General features: G+C 49.4%; 3 protein-coding genes across 3 annotated transcripts; 2 read left to right on the plus strand and 1 right to left on the minus strand.

Annotated features, from left to right (window-relative positions):
- The first annotated feature begins 5164 nt into the window (after nt 1-5164).
- QC761_600850 (uncharacterized protein) lies at nt 5165-6191 on the plus strand. The gene is made up of 2 exons (XM_062880545.1): nt 5165-5411; nt 5468-6191. The coding sequence occupies exons 1-2, from the start codon at nt 5224-5226 to the stop codon at nt 6111-6113; spliced, it is 834 nt and encodes a 277-aa protein (XP_062729615.1). The 5' UTR covers nt 5165-5223; the 3' UTR covers nt 6114-6191.
- Nucleotides 6192-11145: 4954 nt separating this feature from the next.
- QC761_600840 (uncharacterized protein) lies at nt 11146-13073 on the minus strand. The gene is made up of 2 exons (XM_062880544.1): nt 12550-13073; nt 11146-12480 (listed from the first exon to the last, which is right to left on the minus strand). Exons 1-2 carry the CDS (start codon nt 13018-13020, stop codon nt 11407-11409), a joined length of 1545 nt encoding a protein of 514 aa, XP_062729616.1. The 5' UTR covers nt 13021-13073; the 3' UTR covers nt 11146-11406.
- A 2936-nt stretch (nt 13074-16009) lies between these two features.
- Nucleotides 16010-16584, plus strand: QC761_600830 (uncharacterized protein; the record flags this gene model as incomplete). The annotated part of the gene is made up of 2 exons (XM_062880543.1): nt 16010-16087; nt 16117-16584. 2 exons carry the CDS (start codon nt 16010-16012, stop codon nt 16582-16584), a joined length of 546 nt encoding a protein of 181 aa, XP_062729617.1.
- Between the last annotated feature and the right edge of the window lie 2717 nt (nt 16585-19301).

The raw sequence follows: 19301 nt of genomic DNA on the forward strand, positions 1-19301 counted from the left end.
GGTCCGGACAATAACAACTATGTATTTGACACCATCATCATTTGTGAAGTGTCTTTTGATGTAGTGTTGATCAGGTATAATTACTAGACGAGTTTGAGACATCCTCTGGAGAAGAACATGTAATTCTTCGATATAAAGCAAAAGACTACGCCCATTTTGGCTCAAAGGGGTACTATTCCGAGGCTGTTTCTCGCATTTCAGGTGATTGGCCTACATACGACATGCTATGAGCCGTGCGCCTATATGGCACCATTTCGAGGTGTGTTCTACTTACACAGGCAACATAGCATTAATTCTCACGATACCAAGTCAGGTTTGCAATACGAACGAGCTGTGGTCTTCAACAGCCACTCATGAAGACTGGAGTCAGGTTTCACTCGGCCTGATGACGTTGGAAGTCAAGCATGGCATGTTCAGCCTCAGCTGCGGTGAGGTATACGACGAAGATTGAATGGTCGACGATGTTCATGATGGTTTTGTGGTATTCTCGTGATAGTATTTATATCTTCTCGGTCAACTTAGATAGGCATGTAGTTATATCCAGTACGAGCTTCGTGTGAAAGGAATCTGAGTGGTAGGATCAAAGTTTGTGAAACCAAAATGCAGTTGGGTAGACTGTAAAAATTCTCCTCACTGTTCATCTGCAAGGCCCTACTTACGTGCTCACCAAATCATTCCGTGATTCGTCCTCCACGGCGCTTGTTCGTATTCTCCAAGTAGCAATGGTTACACAAGCCACCCCTCGAATCATATCCCCCCTTTGAGCATGGCGTTGGTGGAAGTAAGTACTTTTGTCCGGCAAGAAACAGATTTGGAGAAAGAAAGGTGAAACACGGGAATCTACTGCCTCTCGGGATGTGTTTGGCCCTGTCAAGGTTGCAGTAGCTTCCTTCTCGGCCCTGCTGGCTTACTCGTGTGCTTCTTCTTTTGTTCTAGGCGGTTGTGGCTGAGCAACAGCGGTTAATCGGGGCTTGGGAACTGTTAGCGAGCAAACCATCAACGACAGTAGACACACACCATTCGCCTTTTCGGCTTGAAAAGTAAAATGAGATAACTGTTCCCGAGTCGCGCTAGAAAAGGGCAAGGCAGAATGCCACGAGTCAAGCATGGGGGGCTGCACAACAGGGTGGTTCTGCCGTACTCGTATACATCGTACAGGATTCGAGTGGTGGTTTTATGGCTCGGCATTGGTGTGAAAATGTTTGGGTTAGTATACTAGTGCTATTTGGTCAGGTAGTAGTGTTTGGTCCTCATTTTAGCATGTTATTTCTTTCTTTGAGTACATAGGATACCCGGTGTGTGGGTAATTGTTCGTCTTTGATGTGAGCATTGCATCAAGTCGTCAAATAGGGGAAGGCTAGGTATTGAAAATGATGCTCGGTCAAAAGTCGGGCTTGTGAGATGGAGAGGGTTTGAACATCATTTCTAGGTGCTGAGGCATGTGATATCAAACACCAGGGAAGACATACGTCAGACCGGCATGGGAAAACTGGGGTAAGTGGTTGAGTATGACTTCACCGCCGATCGGAGCGTTGATCTTGAAACGGAATATGCCAAATGAAAAACTTTATTTGGTCAGCCAGTTGCAAACATCTCTTGATGGATTCAGGGCCCTGCTAATTTTCCCTGAAAGGCGTTGACGATCCCCCACAATGTCTCTGCCGAACAACGTAGAATATGAGCTAGAAAACAGCCGAGCATGGCCCAGCAAACGCGGAACCTTGCAGGGTGGAAATAACGGGATGGCTTTCCTACGACGATGATTTGAAACCGCCACGAAAGGCCTGCCGCATTTGGTGGTTGGGTTCGACCACATATGCAGCTACGCAGGGTACTTGTGTGCTATGTGGAGAGTGATGTTAATGTTGCGGGGGCTCAAGGGAGCAGAATGCACATCTGCAACTGACGTCTTATCGTAGAGTCGTAGTCTCTTGGATGTATACCGGTCACAATGCGAAATACGGCGTACCGAGACGTGACAACAGCGAGCCGCGAGGCGCGGTCCCTGTCTAGTTTGCCAGTCCGGCAACTTTATCACTTTATCGGCGAGATTATTAAGAAATGTCAAGCTAAAACGCGATTAGTGCCCGATGAGAATGGTGATAGTCGAACGGGAAGTGGGGGCGCCCAAAGTGCAAAGCCACCATCCTTTTGTCTCCATTGAGCATAGCGTGTCGACGCCCACTTAGGATCCCCGTCTTCACCCAACAGCACAGCTGCCGGACATCACGATATCTGATTCCCAACTTCATGGCTCCAGGCGCCTGTTTGCGACACGTAAGCAAGCCCTGCAGTAGATTAGAACGGGGTTAAGACCATGTGGTTGTCAGCATCAGGCTTAAGCTACCGGTGTGCTGGATTAGGTACTTGTATCATGTTGGATAAAAGTCCTCTGCTTAGCCGCGTCCAATGATGTCAAGGGACGTTATGACGGGTGTGAAATGAATGTGTCGTGCCCAGAGTGGGCTTCAGCTTGTTGGGGTGCAAGAGCATACAGGCCGAACACCACCAGGCTCTGAGCATAGGTAGCCCTCGAGATGGTGCAGGGCCCTGATGCAGTTAAGCAAGCCACATCCAACGGCATTTAGGCGGCCCGGGGAATGGATAGCTAGACAACGTTGCATGAGACCGGAGATGGAACGGCAATAGGGACTAGGTGATCGCAGACGCGTGGAATGGTCGTTGATAGACTTCTTAATTCGTTTGACGACGAACTCTGTATGGTTGAATCTTAACGCAACTGTCCCGCCAAGAGGCTGTTGGTTTAAAGTTGAACAGCTCGGAATCAACAGTACCGCATGTAAGTGCGAAGTTGACATAATCAGACATTTAAAGCTTGGTCGCAGTTGAAGGCCAGAGGGGTTAGTCGGTAGTCCTGGAAAGCAACTCCAGAGACTGTCTCTATGTGCGTGGACGTGTATACGTCAACAAAAGCTCACAAAGCGTGATGCCGCGGCCTTGGCTGATGGTGACAGCCAGTCATGATTCTGATGCCTGAAGTGTGTTCGCGGCCTCTGTACAAGCGGTACGACCTTGTGTTGGATCTCTGTAGCTGATGATGTTTGAGACAATTTCTATGTTGTTGAATCATTAGACTTGGTCTAGGGGGGTCTTCAAAACACTGGGTCCCATGACGAGTGCATTGAATCTGTGTAGATATGGTTGGTATGGGTTGTGTCAGTAAGACGGAGATTACCGTAGACACCGACTTAGCTGAAAGAATGCTTCATCAAATTTGAGGTCCAAGTATCGTTGGTTCTTCCATAATTATCCGGACAAGTCATCGGCCTCAGGTACGTGATGCTACTGGGAGCAACGGCTTGGGAGAGTCACTCTTGGTTGTTCCCACTACGTATCTAAACGCAGCAAATTTTGCAAGGTTGGGGGTTGTTGGTTGACATAAGGGCCGCGCATGTGGTGTTCTCCGTGGTGGAAATACCGACTTGAAGAACACTAGAAGACCATCAGTATGTGTTCATGATGATTTCCCCAACAATCCAAGCACCTACAACGAAATGTGATAGGTAATCAGACGGAAATAGGAGGAAACCATGGCGTAGAGGCGTTTCCGTGGCCTTGCCGTGATCCGTTCATGGTGAACAAAACAAACAAAGAAGACACAAATTCCATGCGACTGAACAAGAAACCAACGAAGAATCCATCGATGCGGCAATAGGGCTGAGTGGTACTGGCATCTGGGGGCGCGATGATGGTGGTTGTCAGCTGTGCCGCAGGGGACTGCTCAAGTTGATACCGTGGTGTGAGATATATCGGCGGGCTGCATAACAACCTCCCTTACCGGGACACGGGAGCGGTTTCGTGATGCGTTGACTCGACCATCATCACGAAGTGGTGGTGCGTGCGTCATCGTGGTGGACGATGCTTGGCTTTGAGGAGAGTCAAGACTTTTGGTGCCTGGCGTGCCTGGCGTGCCTACCAAAAAATTTCACTAGCGCTTGCGTAGTCCAAAATGCGCCAGGCATCCTCAGGCAAGTGCCCCGTATTATGTCCTTCCTGCCCCTGTACTATTCAAACGGTCCACACCCTGTGTGTCCATCGTGTCTGTCCTCACTTCCAAAGAAAACACATCTCATCTTTGAATCCATCCTCCAACAAATCTATCGACCACGTTTTCGGGCCCCTTAGACCATCCGCAGCCGCTGCAATCCTCCGCCACAGACAGGCGCCACGCATCCAATTGGGATAAGTGTGCATTTCCGCCCCTGCAGGTCTACGACCCAGCAATGCAACGACGCCAGTGCTGTCCCTGTCAGGTTCAAGCAGCATGGCAGCGGCATGTTGAAAACCTACGTCGGAATGGATATTTGGAGCTGACCAAGCACGCCCAACGAACACCACGGCATTGGTTCTCCAAATCCTTCAGAGAACAACCACAACCGAATGCGCGAATCAAGCTTCAAATCCGCCTTGGAGATTGGTGGAGATCATTGGGATACACTAGGGATATGAGCCGCCAATCGTCATGGACTCAATCGTTCGATCAAGAGGTCGCCGACGAGGCAAAAAGAACACCACACCACCACAGCATCCAGATTGGCGATGTTCAAGTTTCCGAGATGCCTTCAACGCTGCGCCAAGCGGCGATACTGCCTTGAGACAAGCACAGGTAAACCTTCTGGCTTTTTTTCGTCTCTTGCTTTTCTCTTGTCGTCACGTCAGTTGGCTCCTGCTTCTGTTCCGCACGGAGGGGGCATCACTTGTACCCTGCAAGGGCCTTGTGCACACCCAATCCGCTCCAGAATTCCCTCGACCCGCCAATTCCAGTGACGCTGTGGCCCCTATGCCTTGCTGGAGTCATCCCGCTTTGAAGGCGAGTCTAGTGACTCCACCTTCTCACTCATGAAATTTCAAGTGGGTTCATAACTCATAGCTATGGGGCACGGCCGGCGAGACACTTTCTCTCCCGGAACACCTCCGGGTCCGGCATTGCCTGTGGTACACCTTGGACTCTACTTGGATTCTGAGGCCCCCTACGGTACCCCTGTTCTGCCTGGCGGCACGTATTGCAAGGCTCCGCAGCATGCCATGCCACTCACTTGTCACTGTGGACATGGATACACACTACTTGGAGATGGTTGCCATCTGAAAATAATTTAAACAGCAGCTATTCCCACCTTTTGGATCATGATCATCAACAGCCCAACACTCACTTCCAGTTTTTAATAGCTTCACATCAACATCAACATCAACATTAACATCAACATGTCTGGATACTACCACATGCCACTCCAGGGCCAGCATGACCAGCAACATGCTGAGCCGTCTGCCTTTCGACCTTCCCGAGCAGAGGACTGGGAACCATACCGAGACATCATTGCACATCTCTACAACACGATGAAGCTCAAGGATGTCATGACCGAGATGCAGATGACATACAACTTCAAAGCAACGTAAGCTTCCACCTCTCCCCAACACCAAAACGTTGAACTGACATGTTTGATATTAGTGAGAAGCAGTACAAGACTCAGTTGAAGAAGTGGAACCTTGATACCAAGTACATCAAGGCATCCGAGTACATGGCCATGCTTCAGATCATGCGTGAGCGGGAGGCCCAGGACCCATCCAAGCAGACACGCTTCATTCTTCGCGGGAGACCAGTAGATCCCAAGGATATTGCTCGGTTTGAGAAGCGGCACCAGAAGAAAGGGACACTGAAGGAAGGGGAGCTGGCAGAGCTTCAGGGTAGGCAAAATCTACCGTTCTTCACACATGACCATCAACTAATATATCAACCACAGAACCTGTCGAGGACCTCATCTATCACACTCCTTCTCCTGAGCCAACAGGATATGCATACACTGCAACCTCCGACTACGGGTCACCCTCTTCGTATGCAACCACGTCTGCATACGACACTTCCTCGCAATACGCCTATAGCTACGGCATGTGACCCGAGCAATGCATCTACGACCACGCAAGGTGGCTTTCTACCCGAATTTTTTAACGACGAGGTGCAACCGCAGATGGGGGCGCATCGTCGAATTCCTTTTTTCAGCAATAGTTCTTCCTTACACTTAATGCACGCATATGGGACAACGGTAGGACATGATTTGGAGGCATCTCATCTTTCATTTGGTGGACTGGAGGAGTAATTGGATACCCATGGATTTGATTGGTTTGGACTTACACGGGCGTTTTTTGCTTGCAGCGGATAGACACATATAGACGTGACAGTGGTGCATCGACTATGATTACTCATCATGCATCATCGAATCTTGTATCACCATCTTGAGGCCTCGTCTGATGTTTGAACAAGTATGGCTGTAAGTCTTTGGCTGGTCAGCCCTCTCCAGGCTCGATCATAGGCTGGTTTGACCTTCCAATCAGAGACACCCTTCCCCCAATCCCAACTCCCGACCGAGTGGCCATCGGGAACAACATGAGGCGGCCCCGGCTCAGCTACCCGTGAGCCAAGGCCTTGCGCCTCGCAATATCTGGTCCCAACAGGACATAGCTTCAGCTCTCTGACAAATCTGGATGCCTAGCGTTGTTCAACCATCTCGAAAATAAAAGCAGACTCCTTGCTTCATGCGGATCTTGCTCGGCAAGGCGTACCGAGATCCGTCCGAAGCACTCCGGTCATCTTTTTGTTTGCTTGCTTCAAGGCGAATCCATCACGAACGGGCTGCTTCATGGCCAAACAATGTTTCAACCAGATTGTGGGAACAGCTGTGGCTGTGCAACCGGCCCCTTGACCATCGTCGGATAAATGGGCTCCCAAGAGGTAGGATTTAAGGTTAGTAGTGCTTATACCCCATACTGGTTCCCACATACTCAGCCGACCAAGCCAATAGACCCGGCTTGTTTTGTTTCTTTGACGGGCGGTGGTTCAAAAAAACAAGCTTTTTTTTGTTTCTTTGTAGGGGCTGGGCTTGGTTTCTCTGTGGAATTCTTTCCCCATTCCCAAGCGATAAGGACCTTGCATGACCGCTTAAGTCCATTTTTGAAGTTTGAGCCAATGCCGGTGTGTGTTTCTGAAAGGCCTCGTGGCTTTGATGGCAAAAAGGGGGGGGAGGGAAGGTGATTTGTGGTTGTATTTTGCTTGTTGGTTCTGGCATTTCCAAGCCTCTTTGTATTAATTTGCGCTGTGTAACCCGAGAAAAACTGGGTTTTCGTAAATGCTACTATCGTGATTGTAGACACGCGCGCGCATAGCCTTCTTGGACTTGTAGTACCCCCGCGACGGGAAAGATAGCGGTCCCTCCTTAATTCCGATATGTCACTGGCGTCCCCCCGCCCCTAAAATAGGCGTATACTTTGTACCCCACAAAGTTTGAGAACAACCTGAGGTACCAGCCCGGGTGACTCAGGCATTTAATTCCAGGATCTCGAAATACAACTTTACCTTCTTTGACCGGTAAGTCACTCCCGTCATATAAGCGCAAGTGTCATTGTCGTTGTTTTAATCAGATCCGATATGCAATCGGAGAGATATGGAGCGAATGCATCAGGGGTGGACTAGCCCCTCCAAGAGACCCTTACTGGATACATCCCCCAACCCCATTCCCATTTCACGAAAAGCTGCTGCCTGGCCCGTCCGGGCGCACGCGCGGAGTCCACCAACATTATTCGGGATTTTTTTTTTGATTTCCACTTTGGCGTTGTGCAGCGCCCCACGTTTTATTCCACAGGCTTGGTGGACACCACCATCAAGCTTTCGCGACTCAGTGATGCAAGATTGCTACCCAATTTTCTGAATCAGTCACGACGGTAATATCGGAAGTAGGCAGATTTCATTTTGAGGGAGAGATAATACGCCTTTTCATGTGATCAATGATGTGATGGACGCCAGGCAGCATTCTGCCTTGGCAATCATAAGAGAACCCCCTGGTGGAGAGGAACCATGCTGGGTAAGGTTACTCTTTTGATATGGCCTGTGCGCTTGCATTCTTTTGAAACAAACTCCCGTGTAGCTTCGGAGTTTATTCTTGGTTGCCTCGTTAACGTTAGGTGCCTTCAACTTGAACAGTTCTTTTTGCTCCGCTGAATCGATATCACAGTTAGTTATGGACGCTTGGGCGGGATAGAGGGTTGGCACTTTCCTCTTCTGGTTCTTGCTCGTGAGTGAGTTTTATTTCAGCTGAGGAAAAGGACACGAAGAACCTCGCGCTTCAAAGGTAAGGTTAAAGGGGCTTTGGCATGGTGTACTAACTTCCGGAGTTGAGACGGGAATGATTATGTGCCTGGTCAGTACAGTAACACGGACCCCGCGCGGGCGGGATGTAGCCCTTGACAGCATATGTCGTGATCTGGCAAAGGGGGGATGGGGGTGGTTACACGAGGACGGCGCGGAGGGACTAACGCTACGCCTGATCCGGGGGGGTTACGTCTGACTCGGTGATACTGGGGGTACGTTTTATCAACTGGGGGGCTCGATTGTGATTCATATGTGCCTAATGGTGGATGTGAAGGTGTGCCTGAAAGAAGGTGATGTCATGGGTTAAAAACGAGCAGTGTAACTGATGTAGCTGTTGGATGGTTACGGGCCGAAGAGTTTACAAAAATGGAAAATGCTAGCTGACGTATGAGGTCCTACGTTCGTATCTCAGGCCGAAGTTCCGGGAACATGATTAGTGATGGCGTCCTTCAACGCCTTCAGCCATGCCAGACTACCCGAACCTTGTCCAACAAACATTATCGCTTTCTGTTTTGTGTATCGTATTGACTATGAAAGGCAAAGCCAATCATATAGTGAAGTCGGTTTCACAGGAGTGTCTCGGCCCTAAGAGACTACAGATGTAGGCGGAAGTCCCGATAACACTATATCAAGATATCTGCGGGCTCCGGGATTCGACATCACCAAGCTGCTTCATTATATCGTATGAGGCTTGACGCCAGACCCTGAGGCAAACCAACTGCATCCTATAGTCTGTTTCACCAGCCATTGAAGATTACTGATACGGATAATACCTCTACATCCGTCCGCCGAACTTCGGGTCTCGCCGAACAAACAGTGACCTTCCTAAGTTTGAGAAAGGCACAGCCAACATGAGCTTGAATCGTGTAGTCTTATCCAATCGGCGTAACCCGGCCCTAAGCACTTACGTATATAGAGGCTGGCATCTCATAGGCTAATTAGTATGGAATGTTGTGTAACACGGGAAAGAACCATTGTGCCGCCGCCACAATATTCTGGTGGAATAACTGAGATATTCCTCTGCCTCACACCGCACCAACAGACAGCCACAACCTCCTACGCAGAATTTCAGGAACATTCCTCCGCGTTGCACAAACTTGAAGCCACCGCCAAGTAAAAGTCTCTGTGTAGCACGGAGTGTATTGGTTGCCCGTCTAGCTGGGTGCCTTGGCTACAAATATCGTTGCCTGGCAGGAGTTGGAATCTGCGACAGCAATCGATAGCAAGGAAATTAAGTTGATGAGCCAACACGAACACACAAGTCCAGGTAATGGGATAGCGAATTCTATCAAGTGCAACTTGCAGTCTGGGAGGAATTCGCTGCGAGAGCAACTCGAATGCACGATCCTGGGGTAGTGCTTCCCACATGCAATAAGCTCCAAAACGGCCAAAGCTTTCATCCTGGAGAGGGCTGGAGAAGGGGTGGAATGGTGCAGTGATCGAGCAGAGGGACGTCTTGAAACATCAGTTGCCATGCACCAAACAGATCACAAGCTCTTGATACTAGTATTAACGGGATCTTGGAGTCAAGTCGTTTTGGTGTTTTTACGGCTTAGTTTGATGGGTAATGTTGTTATCAAGTGTCAATGTGAGTAAGCTGTTAAGTTGTTCATGTTCTGTTTAATTTATAATTCTTTTTCGCTTTTTTTCTTTGAGAGTAGGTCTTTTATCAATTCTGACCAGGTTGATATATAGACAAGCCTGGCTAAGTGCTACGCTGTATAATCAGCCTAATAGAATCAGCTCCCCATTATGGTTAAATTAGTTGGCCCTAACCATGGGTACGGAGAAAACTTAGCAACTTGAAGAGATTTTCAGAGGTAGAGGAGAGAGCTGCTGAAGTATGTGTGTTGTTGAAGACTGTATTGTGAGCAGAGAAATGCTGCTTCCGAGCCATAAAGATTACATCACATTGAAGCCAGACACATAACAATCCCTCTGTTAACAACGCCAATTTGAACTCAATAGAGTTACCAAAGGATTCTCCCAATACTATCGGCCAAAAAAAATGAAGACAATCAAGCCAAAAACGCAGTCTGCTTTCACATCCACAGATGCTAGCACCAGGCCATCCACACAGCTGTCCCCCAAAAATACAACCCCTTACTAGGTTCGCTCCAAACAGCCAGCTGTTCTCATGCCAGGAATACACAAAATAATTAAAAAAAAAAAAAAAAAAAAAGAAGAAAAAAAAGAAAAAGAAAAAAAAAGAAAAAAAAGGGAAAGGTCCCCGCCATGATGGCTCTCATCTCCTCCGTCTATCAAATGCAGTCCCGTTGACTACCATTCTGCCTCCCCTTGCCCACATCTCTGCTACTCCAGCCGCCAAATTTATCTACCCCAGGTGTCCTGCTCCATTCTTTGCAGCGTCCTTCTTCGTAGCCTCGTAAAGAGCCTTGTCAGCATCAACCAGTTCCCTCTTGGCTTGATTCCAGTTATCTCTTTTCCTTTCAACGTCGTACTCGGCGATTTCGACACGATATAGCTTCGCGGGCCATGCAGCCTTAGCTGCGTCCCGTTCGGCCATGGTAGAACTCGTCGTGTTCAATTTAAGATACTCTTCCTTGGGAATCTCCCTGCTCTCTGGGCCCATTCCAGTTCGTCTTCAGCTTTTCTGAGTGCGGACTTGTTCCATGTGGCTAGCCTTTCCAACCTTGTGGCTTCCCTTTTGAGATCGGACAATGTGGGGGGGAGTGAGTGAGTGTGGGCTTGTGTGGTTTGATGCGAGAGTGTGGATTCTTGGAAGATTTCGAGTGTTGGAGGAGGTGAGTTGGGAGTGTGTGCCTGCATGTTCAACATGCTTCAAGAGGCCGAGGGAAGATATCTATTTGCAAGGGAAGGAATGTGCGGTGTGTGGCACGAGGGCATTTGGCAGGTTGAAATCAGCTGGGTGACTTGGAAGTTGTGTGAACATGGAAAGCAGGAAAGTATAACTATGAAAGCGTCAGCCATCAAGGTTCCAGGTTACCTGCCCGGTCATACTCAGGTTGCAAACAACAATACGGTTTCAGAATTCGAATATCTAGTACCGCCGTCCATTTTCTCTGACACTGTGCTATCTCGACAGGTCGCGGTGGCCTCCATCTTCATACCAGACGGCCACCTTTAACTTGTGAGTCGCGACCCATATGTCACGGCTCATTGACACCTGTGGGCTTGCAAAGGCGAACGCTGGCAGTTACCCAACCTTTCACATGGAAAGGATTCCGGCTTTTCTCGGCGTCTCGGTGTCATGTCCCCTGCCGGCACTATTCGGCCACTTCCTCAAGGTGTCGTTTCGAGAGCAAGTAGGGTCGCCTTTTGCGCAAGTTGATCCCGCTTGGGAATTCCACCCTTCCATCCTCCTTCACCATTGCCGGAAGCTCATCTCCACACCCATAACATGAAAGCCCGCACCTGTTTGAAAATATCCTTTCAGAACCAGTGGCTGCAAATTTTCGAGACGAATTGGGCCCATTGACCTCACACTCCCAGCAATACACCTCAATTTCATCCAATCGGTCAAAGCATTCCTGCATGACTTGGCGAAGATTTACAACCACAGGCTGGTGTGATTCTTCTTCGGAATCTTCCGTGTTCAACCATGGCGAAAGGGAGTCGCCACAGTCGTGACAGAATAAAGGACTTTCTCCAGGTGTCGAACTACATAACATGTCTTCAGCCAGATCTGGTATTATTAGCTTCCCATCTTGGTCAATGTGTTGCGGCTCGCACTTCCAGCAAAAGGGCAGATTATGAGTGTCCAAATCGCTCTTTAGCTCTTGTTCAATAAATCTCGTCACGTCCACGGGGTACACCGAGTGTATTGCCTCGTCAAATTGATACTCGGCTGGAGATTGCGCGGTTCTCAATCTCTTGCGCCTGGCTGCTTCCGCTCTCGAATATCTTTCCAATCCTGTCGACAATCCCAAGTCCAATTGCGGCGCTGATAAGGGAGAGCTGAAATCAAAATCGGCAGCCATTCCGGTACCAAAAGATATTGGCGGGGGAACAAGTGGCCTTTCTTCCGGTGAAAGAATGGAATGAGACCCCTGTCGTGGCCTCTCCATTTTCATACTCTCGGCGAGTAACCCAAGTTCCCGGCTTTTCCTAGGGTGGCGGGAGAGATATCGATGCTGTATGATCCTCCGCACCTTTCTGCTGAATATTGCCCACCAAAGAATAGTGAAGGGAAAGCCAACAAGTACGGCGCCGAAATCCTGGGAGTACCCCGCGCTGACATCAATTTCTCGTCGATACATGCGCGAAACAATCCACGGCGTTGGTGGCGGATCGAGAGAAGCCGTTTTGACTGTCTGGCAACTGGTCTGCTTGAAATTGCTCTGCGAAAATTGGATGTTAGAGAGTTTGCTTGGGATGAAAGTAAGTATCCGTGGCAATAAAAAACTCACTGTCTGGCAAAACTCCAAGAACTCTTTCTTCGCCGTCCACTCAGCCAACCTTAAAGCCTTTCGGCTATCCTCCATCGCACAAATCGCTGTCCATAGTGCTACGCAGGTCACAGCAAAACCGGCCATTGCAGCCAGGATTCGGCTGGTTCTACCAAAAATGATCCTGTATCTTCCAAAGACAGATGCAGGTTTTAGACTTCGGAAAAACGCGCTGAGAATTGCCACAAACTTGAATGTATTCATGGAGTTTGCAAAACTCGCGAATGGGTTGGTTGAATGTGATTCTCCCAATTCCCTCTCCTTCGTAGGGCAAGAGAATGGTCTAGAATAGCTCGGCATTATCGTCGCTGCTGCATCAACAGATGGACCAGGTGAAACAGGTCCTCCACTACCCATGGTTGAATGCTCGTGATCGGCCATATCGACACCTGATGGATTCAGTTTGCCTAGGTAATTTACTGCTAAGATCATAAGATGGTACTTTTGAAGTCTCGACACTTTGTTGAATGAGGGCGGGGGTCTCCATGTTCAGTGTGGCAGTGCATAAGCAGGTAAGGTAGCTCTGCATGTACCTTGAACAGCCCCCAAGCACTTTCAGCCTCGTCGCAAATGTGAGATGGAACACATCGATCTCTATATCATCCGGTTTTGACTTTGAGTTAGAAACAACAAGCGAACTGGACACATGAACCGAACCCCCCAGAAGTCAGAAATATAGCATGTATGGAAGGCCTTCCGCAGCTCGAGCGAGTGACTTCGGTGCGGCCTAGAGATGGCCAATCAGCAGGATATGGAAAGCCATTCAGATGTTTATTTTCCAGCTTACTGCGCTGCCTGTGTCTAAGAGGGTTCTCGAGACAGAACGGTAATGGTCAACACCTCGGGTAGCGTTTCGTGTATGGGGAATCCTGTCTTTTGTCACTACTGCGGGACCGTATTGCACGGTGGACAAACGAGGAGGAAGAATCTGTCCGGAACTCGGAAATGACAAACGGAGTCAGGTTGCGCAAGAATTTGGATGCATCTCAGAGGACTTGGCGGGGGGGGGGGTTAAAGACAGGTTGAGTCAACAGCAGGTCAGCATTGGGGGCAGAATCTCATGAACAGCATTCTAGTCAACATGATCTGGGGAGAAGCTCAATCAAGTATATTGGGGAGCTGAAAAGTCGAAAAAAGATAGAAGTTGATGTCGCAGCCCGACCACTAGGTACCTACCGTATCTTGCATGGGCTTTGCGGGAACTTGCTTTTCTCAAACCACTGCAATTTTCGGCGGACCATCGACAACAATGTCTCGCTTGTGTTTCACGGGAACAGCAGAGAGAAAGTCTGCTTTTTCAGTGCCAAGCATTGATATATATAATCTGTATCTGGTACTATCATGGTCAAGGCACTAGCCTCCACATTCTCCACCTCTCTCGTTGAGCTCGCGTCCTTTTTTGTTCTCCAATAACACCTATCACCGCCTTTTCCATCGTCGTCAACATTCATTACAACTGGGTTTTGCCCCAACACCACGATGTCTCTCATCCATCAATCAATGCCACAGAGCTATCTTGCTTAAACAAGACACCTTCAATACATATCGGAGTATAAGGCCTACAGGTACCTTTGTCTCGAATCACCACAGCGCGCAGAATCCTCGCGAGCTGGACATACCGGAGGTCCAGTCCCTGGAGCTTCAAATCTTGAATCAGGCCTTGGGCCGTTGGTTGGCATCCGGGCAGATTTCCTGGCTTTTACCAGAAACTCGATCACGACTATGCAGAAGTTAACCTGGCACTCAAAGCCCTTGAACGAAACGACATTTGTCGAGTGCAGCCTCTTCTCACCGTCTCCAAAGATCTTCCCTTCGAAGGTTTTTTAGCACGTATCCGACATGGGCAGAGGGGCTCCAGTGACGCAGATTCTGAATTGGAAGAGATCAGCGATTATGGCGACGACCCCAATGGTCCGAGCAAATTCGAGACTCACAAACCAATCCCCATCAGAGGTCTCGCTGAGCAGAGTGATGTAGGTGACAAGCTGTACGATGTCGATGGTAATGAGGTTGTTGCCAACATCCCGGTTGAGGATGCCGAATTTGTGGATCCCGATCCATTTGCCGGCGCCAAATGTACAGCTCGATACAGTCGTGGCTCTGAGGATTAGATAAGCTCCTCTGCCTTTGAAGAGATGGCTGAAGTTGATGCTAATACTCTTCTCGCACAGGCCCCTCTGGCAACTAACGAGTTCAAGGTTGCGGTATGACAACCTGCAAGCGTTATTCTCTGGTTGGGAATATTGTTGGGTGTTTATGCTGATGACGGTCTAGGCTGTTGTCATCGTCCCTCACGCGCCTCTTCCGCCATATTTTATTCGTCACAATGTCTGGAAACCGCTATGGGCCATGAATTATAGCACGCGATATTATGGTGACCATGTGGCAAAACGTTTTTTGCGATTGTGCCTACGCCCAAACGCACCCGAGTCAGCCTTGGATTCACTTAAGCAGCTCTGGGAAAGGGGCCTTGAGGTTGTCTGGGAAAGGAAGAGGCCATCAACAGCAAGAGATATCCACCCGGGCGCTGGTGATGGATTTTGCGAAAGGCTCAGCATAGCTCAAAAAGGGTACATCATCTTGGAGAGAAGAGGATAACAATAACGCACCTTCTGTTGAGAGCAGTAAACCGAGCTGACATGGTGTTAGCCTTGATGTGTTTATCCACAAGCAGCCATCAATTACCCACTAGCTGTGGACGGTCTCAACTCTTGCCCCTTTCAGCATCAAGACTTCCACCCAGACGAGACCACTGTTTGACTGGGCGCAACGAACGATCATCGGTTTGTTAGAGTCTGGAAAGAGGGGGCAAGAATGGTCTCTTGATGAACTTCATCGCGCCCCTTTAGCCGATGTTGGCCTCTATTATGCACCCATTCGAGGCACTAATGACTTTGTACCTTACCCCCCCCGTCCGGGTGTCTTTAACCCCTGCTCGCAACTAATGCGCTCTCATGAAAGGGTTATCCCGCACTTCAAAATCGAAGTGGATCCTGGGCCAATCCTGGAGGCCAAAAACAAACTGGTCAAGTTCTGGGAACATGTAAACCCTGTGACTGTGACTGGCCAGTTTCTACTCGAGTTTCTCTCTCGCCTCAGACAACACGGCAACAAAAGTCTCCACCCACCTCATGCCACGACTCGACTCTACCGAAGCATCGCAGCTTGGTTCCTCGCGTCGGGAAAGCTCAAGCACTTCGGCCAGTATTATCATTCGCGGGGCAGAACCACACCACAGGAGGCAGATGATCTCTTCGATTTCTTTCAGGTTCTCGACCGCGAATTTCCCTCTCTCGTCTCACCTTGTTCGTCGAGGAACTCTCCAAGGCAGACCTTAATACGGGTGCCAGCTCCGAAGCCCACCGCTTCACTTGGATTCCCCTCCCCAATCACCTACTACCTACCCTTTGCCGCCGCCAAAATGGCTTCTTCCAAAGAGAATCCAAGCCTGGAGCATCGGCTCTGGCCGGCAATCTACAAGACACGCATCTCGGCTTATGTAGCTGACTTCCTCGCTGAGTGACCTAGCCGGCGTTCTCTCAAACGAAAGGGTCTCAACCGCGTTTGCAAACTATGCGCCCGGTGAGAAAGTTTTTGGAGGACGAGAAGAAACAGGTGTCTAGTGTGAGGGTCTTGAGCAAGGACATGAGGGCGCATTTGCATGACAAGATTGATGATGTGGCGCTTGGGGAGGATCTACAGCATGTTACGAAGAAGCCGGAGAGGTTGGTGGTGGTGACGAAGACATTTAAGCTGGGTGACGGACATCTGAAGCGGTGGGTGAGGAAGGTGGAACAGGTCAGAGAGGTGATGAGGGGGTTTGATGCTCGGCTTCTTGAGGAGGTTGTTGGAGATGTTGATGTTTGGGGGGAGGTTGTTACGGGAGGGTGGGAGGTTGTTATCCCAGGGGGGGGGATGGGCTACGGAGAGGGTGGCGAAAAGGAGGAGACTTTATTGATTTTGGGTTCCAGAGAGGAAGGCAGGTTTCTTGGATAGGTGGATATGAAGATGTTGTTGACTTTGAATTCAGGTCGATAGCTGCGCGTCCTTCCATCTTGTTCCGAAAACAACAAGCTGCAAGAACTCAAGTTTCCGGCACCAGTCCGTTCTCTTTCCAGCAGGCCCGCACTGGCTTTGCTCTGCGTGGGGCAGTTCGTGGCATTCATAGGGATTATGACCCCCGGGTTCATGATGGGAGGCATACATCTATACAGACTCGTGCCCCTAAAGGTCCGGTACTCCTTCTACATACCCCCTTAATTTACAAAATTCTACTACAGTTCAAGCGGCGCAGAGAGCCAGAACAAAATACCGCCCCCCCTTGGGTATATCATTCGGAGCTGTATGTCTGGTAGACCTCAAAGGCTTTCCTCCCAGAACGACAAACGCGTGTGGACTACGGGGTTCTGGATTCATTTACGAGCCGAAGCACATATAAAGAAGATGTCCCTCTGGTTTGCAATGTGAGCTCTACGCTGGTAGAGCCGTAGAGATATTTTCGGGCTCTCTTTCAATGTCAATTTAGATCAGCGCTATAGCTAATGCGCCGTCTGTCACACGGCAAAGGCCAACCACCTGCAACCACGACCAACAACACCGCCAATATCACCGTAAGGAGGGGTATCTGCAAGATGTGAGCCTCTCGTTGAAGTGAGGCAGGCAATCAAAGGCAAGGCGGGTATCAAAGGATTACTATTGGCCCAGAGAGATATCAAAGGACTTGGCAGAGGCCTGAGGCACGAAGGCACGGACCAGTTGAACAGGGAGATAAATACGCGTTCAGGATCACTGTATTACTCTGAGATTTCCTTCATCAAGGACTTCGAGGCCATTGAAGATTATTACTGAAATTGAACTATTGGTTCCAAGCCCTGTATCACAGCCCTTGTCACACCGTCAAGGCAAGTCAGAATACTATATAATGCTTCTATACCACGTGGCTATCATGAGTTGGAGATATCATTCGGGGAGAGTTGTGATGCAAGTCATGAGGGGCATAATATGGTGCCTTGTACAGAACAGGAGGGTCGTTGTTACGCCCGTCTGATAAGTGGTAGTTCTATAAGATCGGTATGAAGAGCAAAAGGGCTTGGCAGGGTTTGGTAATAAAGAAGAATGTAATTTGTGCGATGTATTGTATAAAGACCTGCAATTTTAACGGACAGCTCTGGACCTCGCAGCGAAATATCAGGTGGTTGGCGGTGGCCGGAGATCTATTTGACTAGCGAGCATAGGAACTTGAACAGAGCCCTTCTTGTTTTGTGTGCAAAGTGGCCTTTTCCAAAGCGTTCCTCACTATGGATTTAGCGGAAGAACTAAGGGTCAAGGGATGGCTGAAAGAGCTTGTGCCATTGAAGCTACTGATGCTTACTCACCTTTGAACAAACGCAGAGATATCAACCATATTTAAAATCATCGCTTGCTTTCCCTCCCGCAACTGATACCCCTTTATCGAGGAACCTGGTCAAGAAACCGGCCTATCACCCGTAGTATCCTCATCGCCATCTTTCGTTTCGATGTTCCTGGCACCACAGCCGCAAAGTCTCTGTATTCGATGTTATTCATCTTGAGATCTTCCTCATGCTCTTGCAGCATGCGGTTCCGTGAGTCAAAACTCTCCGTTTGAAAATCCCTAAAGGCTAGAGACTCGAGCCTTTGTGTCTCCCAAAAGTCTAATGGGGGAGATTCTGATGCTGAGGCTGCTGATTTCCATGGCGAAGTCGATGTTTGAGTGGACTGAGGATTGCTGGCGGAGATGACACGCCGTATCGACTTGATGGCTGCTTTGCCGTCTGCCGACATTCTTGTTCTGGCTATCAGCATGTTAGACAAACCACCCATGCTTGGGCATAGGCTGGTGGCTGTGACACACCTTGTAGCATTGAGATTATGTGTGCCTGATCGAGGACCGCTCGAGGTGATGCCAATGTCGGTGGTGGCTGATGGGTGGCCCTTTCCATCATCAAAAAAGCTTAAGTCGGCGCCCAGAGCAACGATGAGACTAAAACTTCTTCGTGGCGGGTGGGTGAAATGAGATTGTTGAATTCGAGTTTTGAATGTTGCTTGTGGCTTCAACCTTCAGCGTGCAGCTTACTTAGAGGCATGAATGCTGCTCTGTTGGATCCCTTACCATTGTTGATGAGAAATGCCCCTGGGCCTACCACGTTTAGATTCGTTCAGGAACCTCATGAGGGTAGATTTTCTACAACCAGCCCTCCCGCTGATCCAGTAGACTCTTCCGGGGGTGTTCCACCACTCCACGAAGTAGGCCCGAGTAACCGCGCCATCTTCAGAGCTCTCGTTGATTGTCCCCTCTTCCTCAGCTTTCATTTTCAGTCCAGAATATAGCTAAACTTCAAAGAAGCACACATATCTTTCTGTAGCTGTTCTTTGGCTTTGGTGGCACCGGAGTTCAATCCCCTCCAGTTCGTGGATCTGATAGGGCTGAGTGCCAAGGCACTGTGGTTGCCCCTGAACAACAAGGGATGGGATTGTTTTCCTTTTGCCGTTTTTGAGGAGGTTGGTGTCAGCGACCCGACATGGTCTAGGGTGCGTTTCAGTCGGCTTGGCGATGCAGACAGAGGCGGAAGAAGAGGTGGCCCAAGCTCGGGTTCAGCCTCAATTGGCTGCGGCGGTGGCCGATGGCGGACAGGGGAGAGGCCGGGGGAGCTGCATCAACCAAGAATTCGAGGTTGGCCATTGCGGGGTTTTAG

This window comes from Podospora bellae-mahoneyi, chromosome 6, assembly GCF_035222275.1.
Source record: "Podospora bellae-mahoneyi strain CBS 112042 chromosome 6, whole genome shotgun sequence".
NCBI classification, from domain to species: Eukaryota; Fungi; Ascomycota; class Sordariomycetes; order Sordariales; family Podosporaceae; genus Podospora; species Podospora bellae-mahoneyi.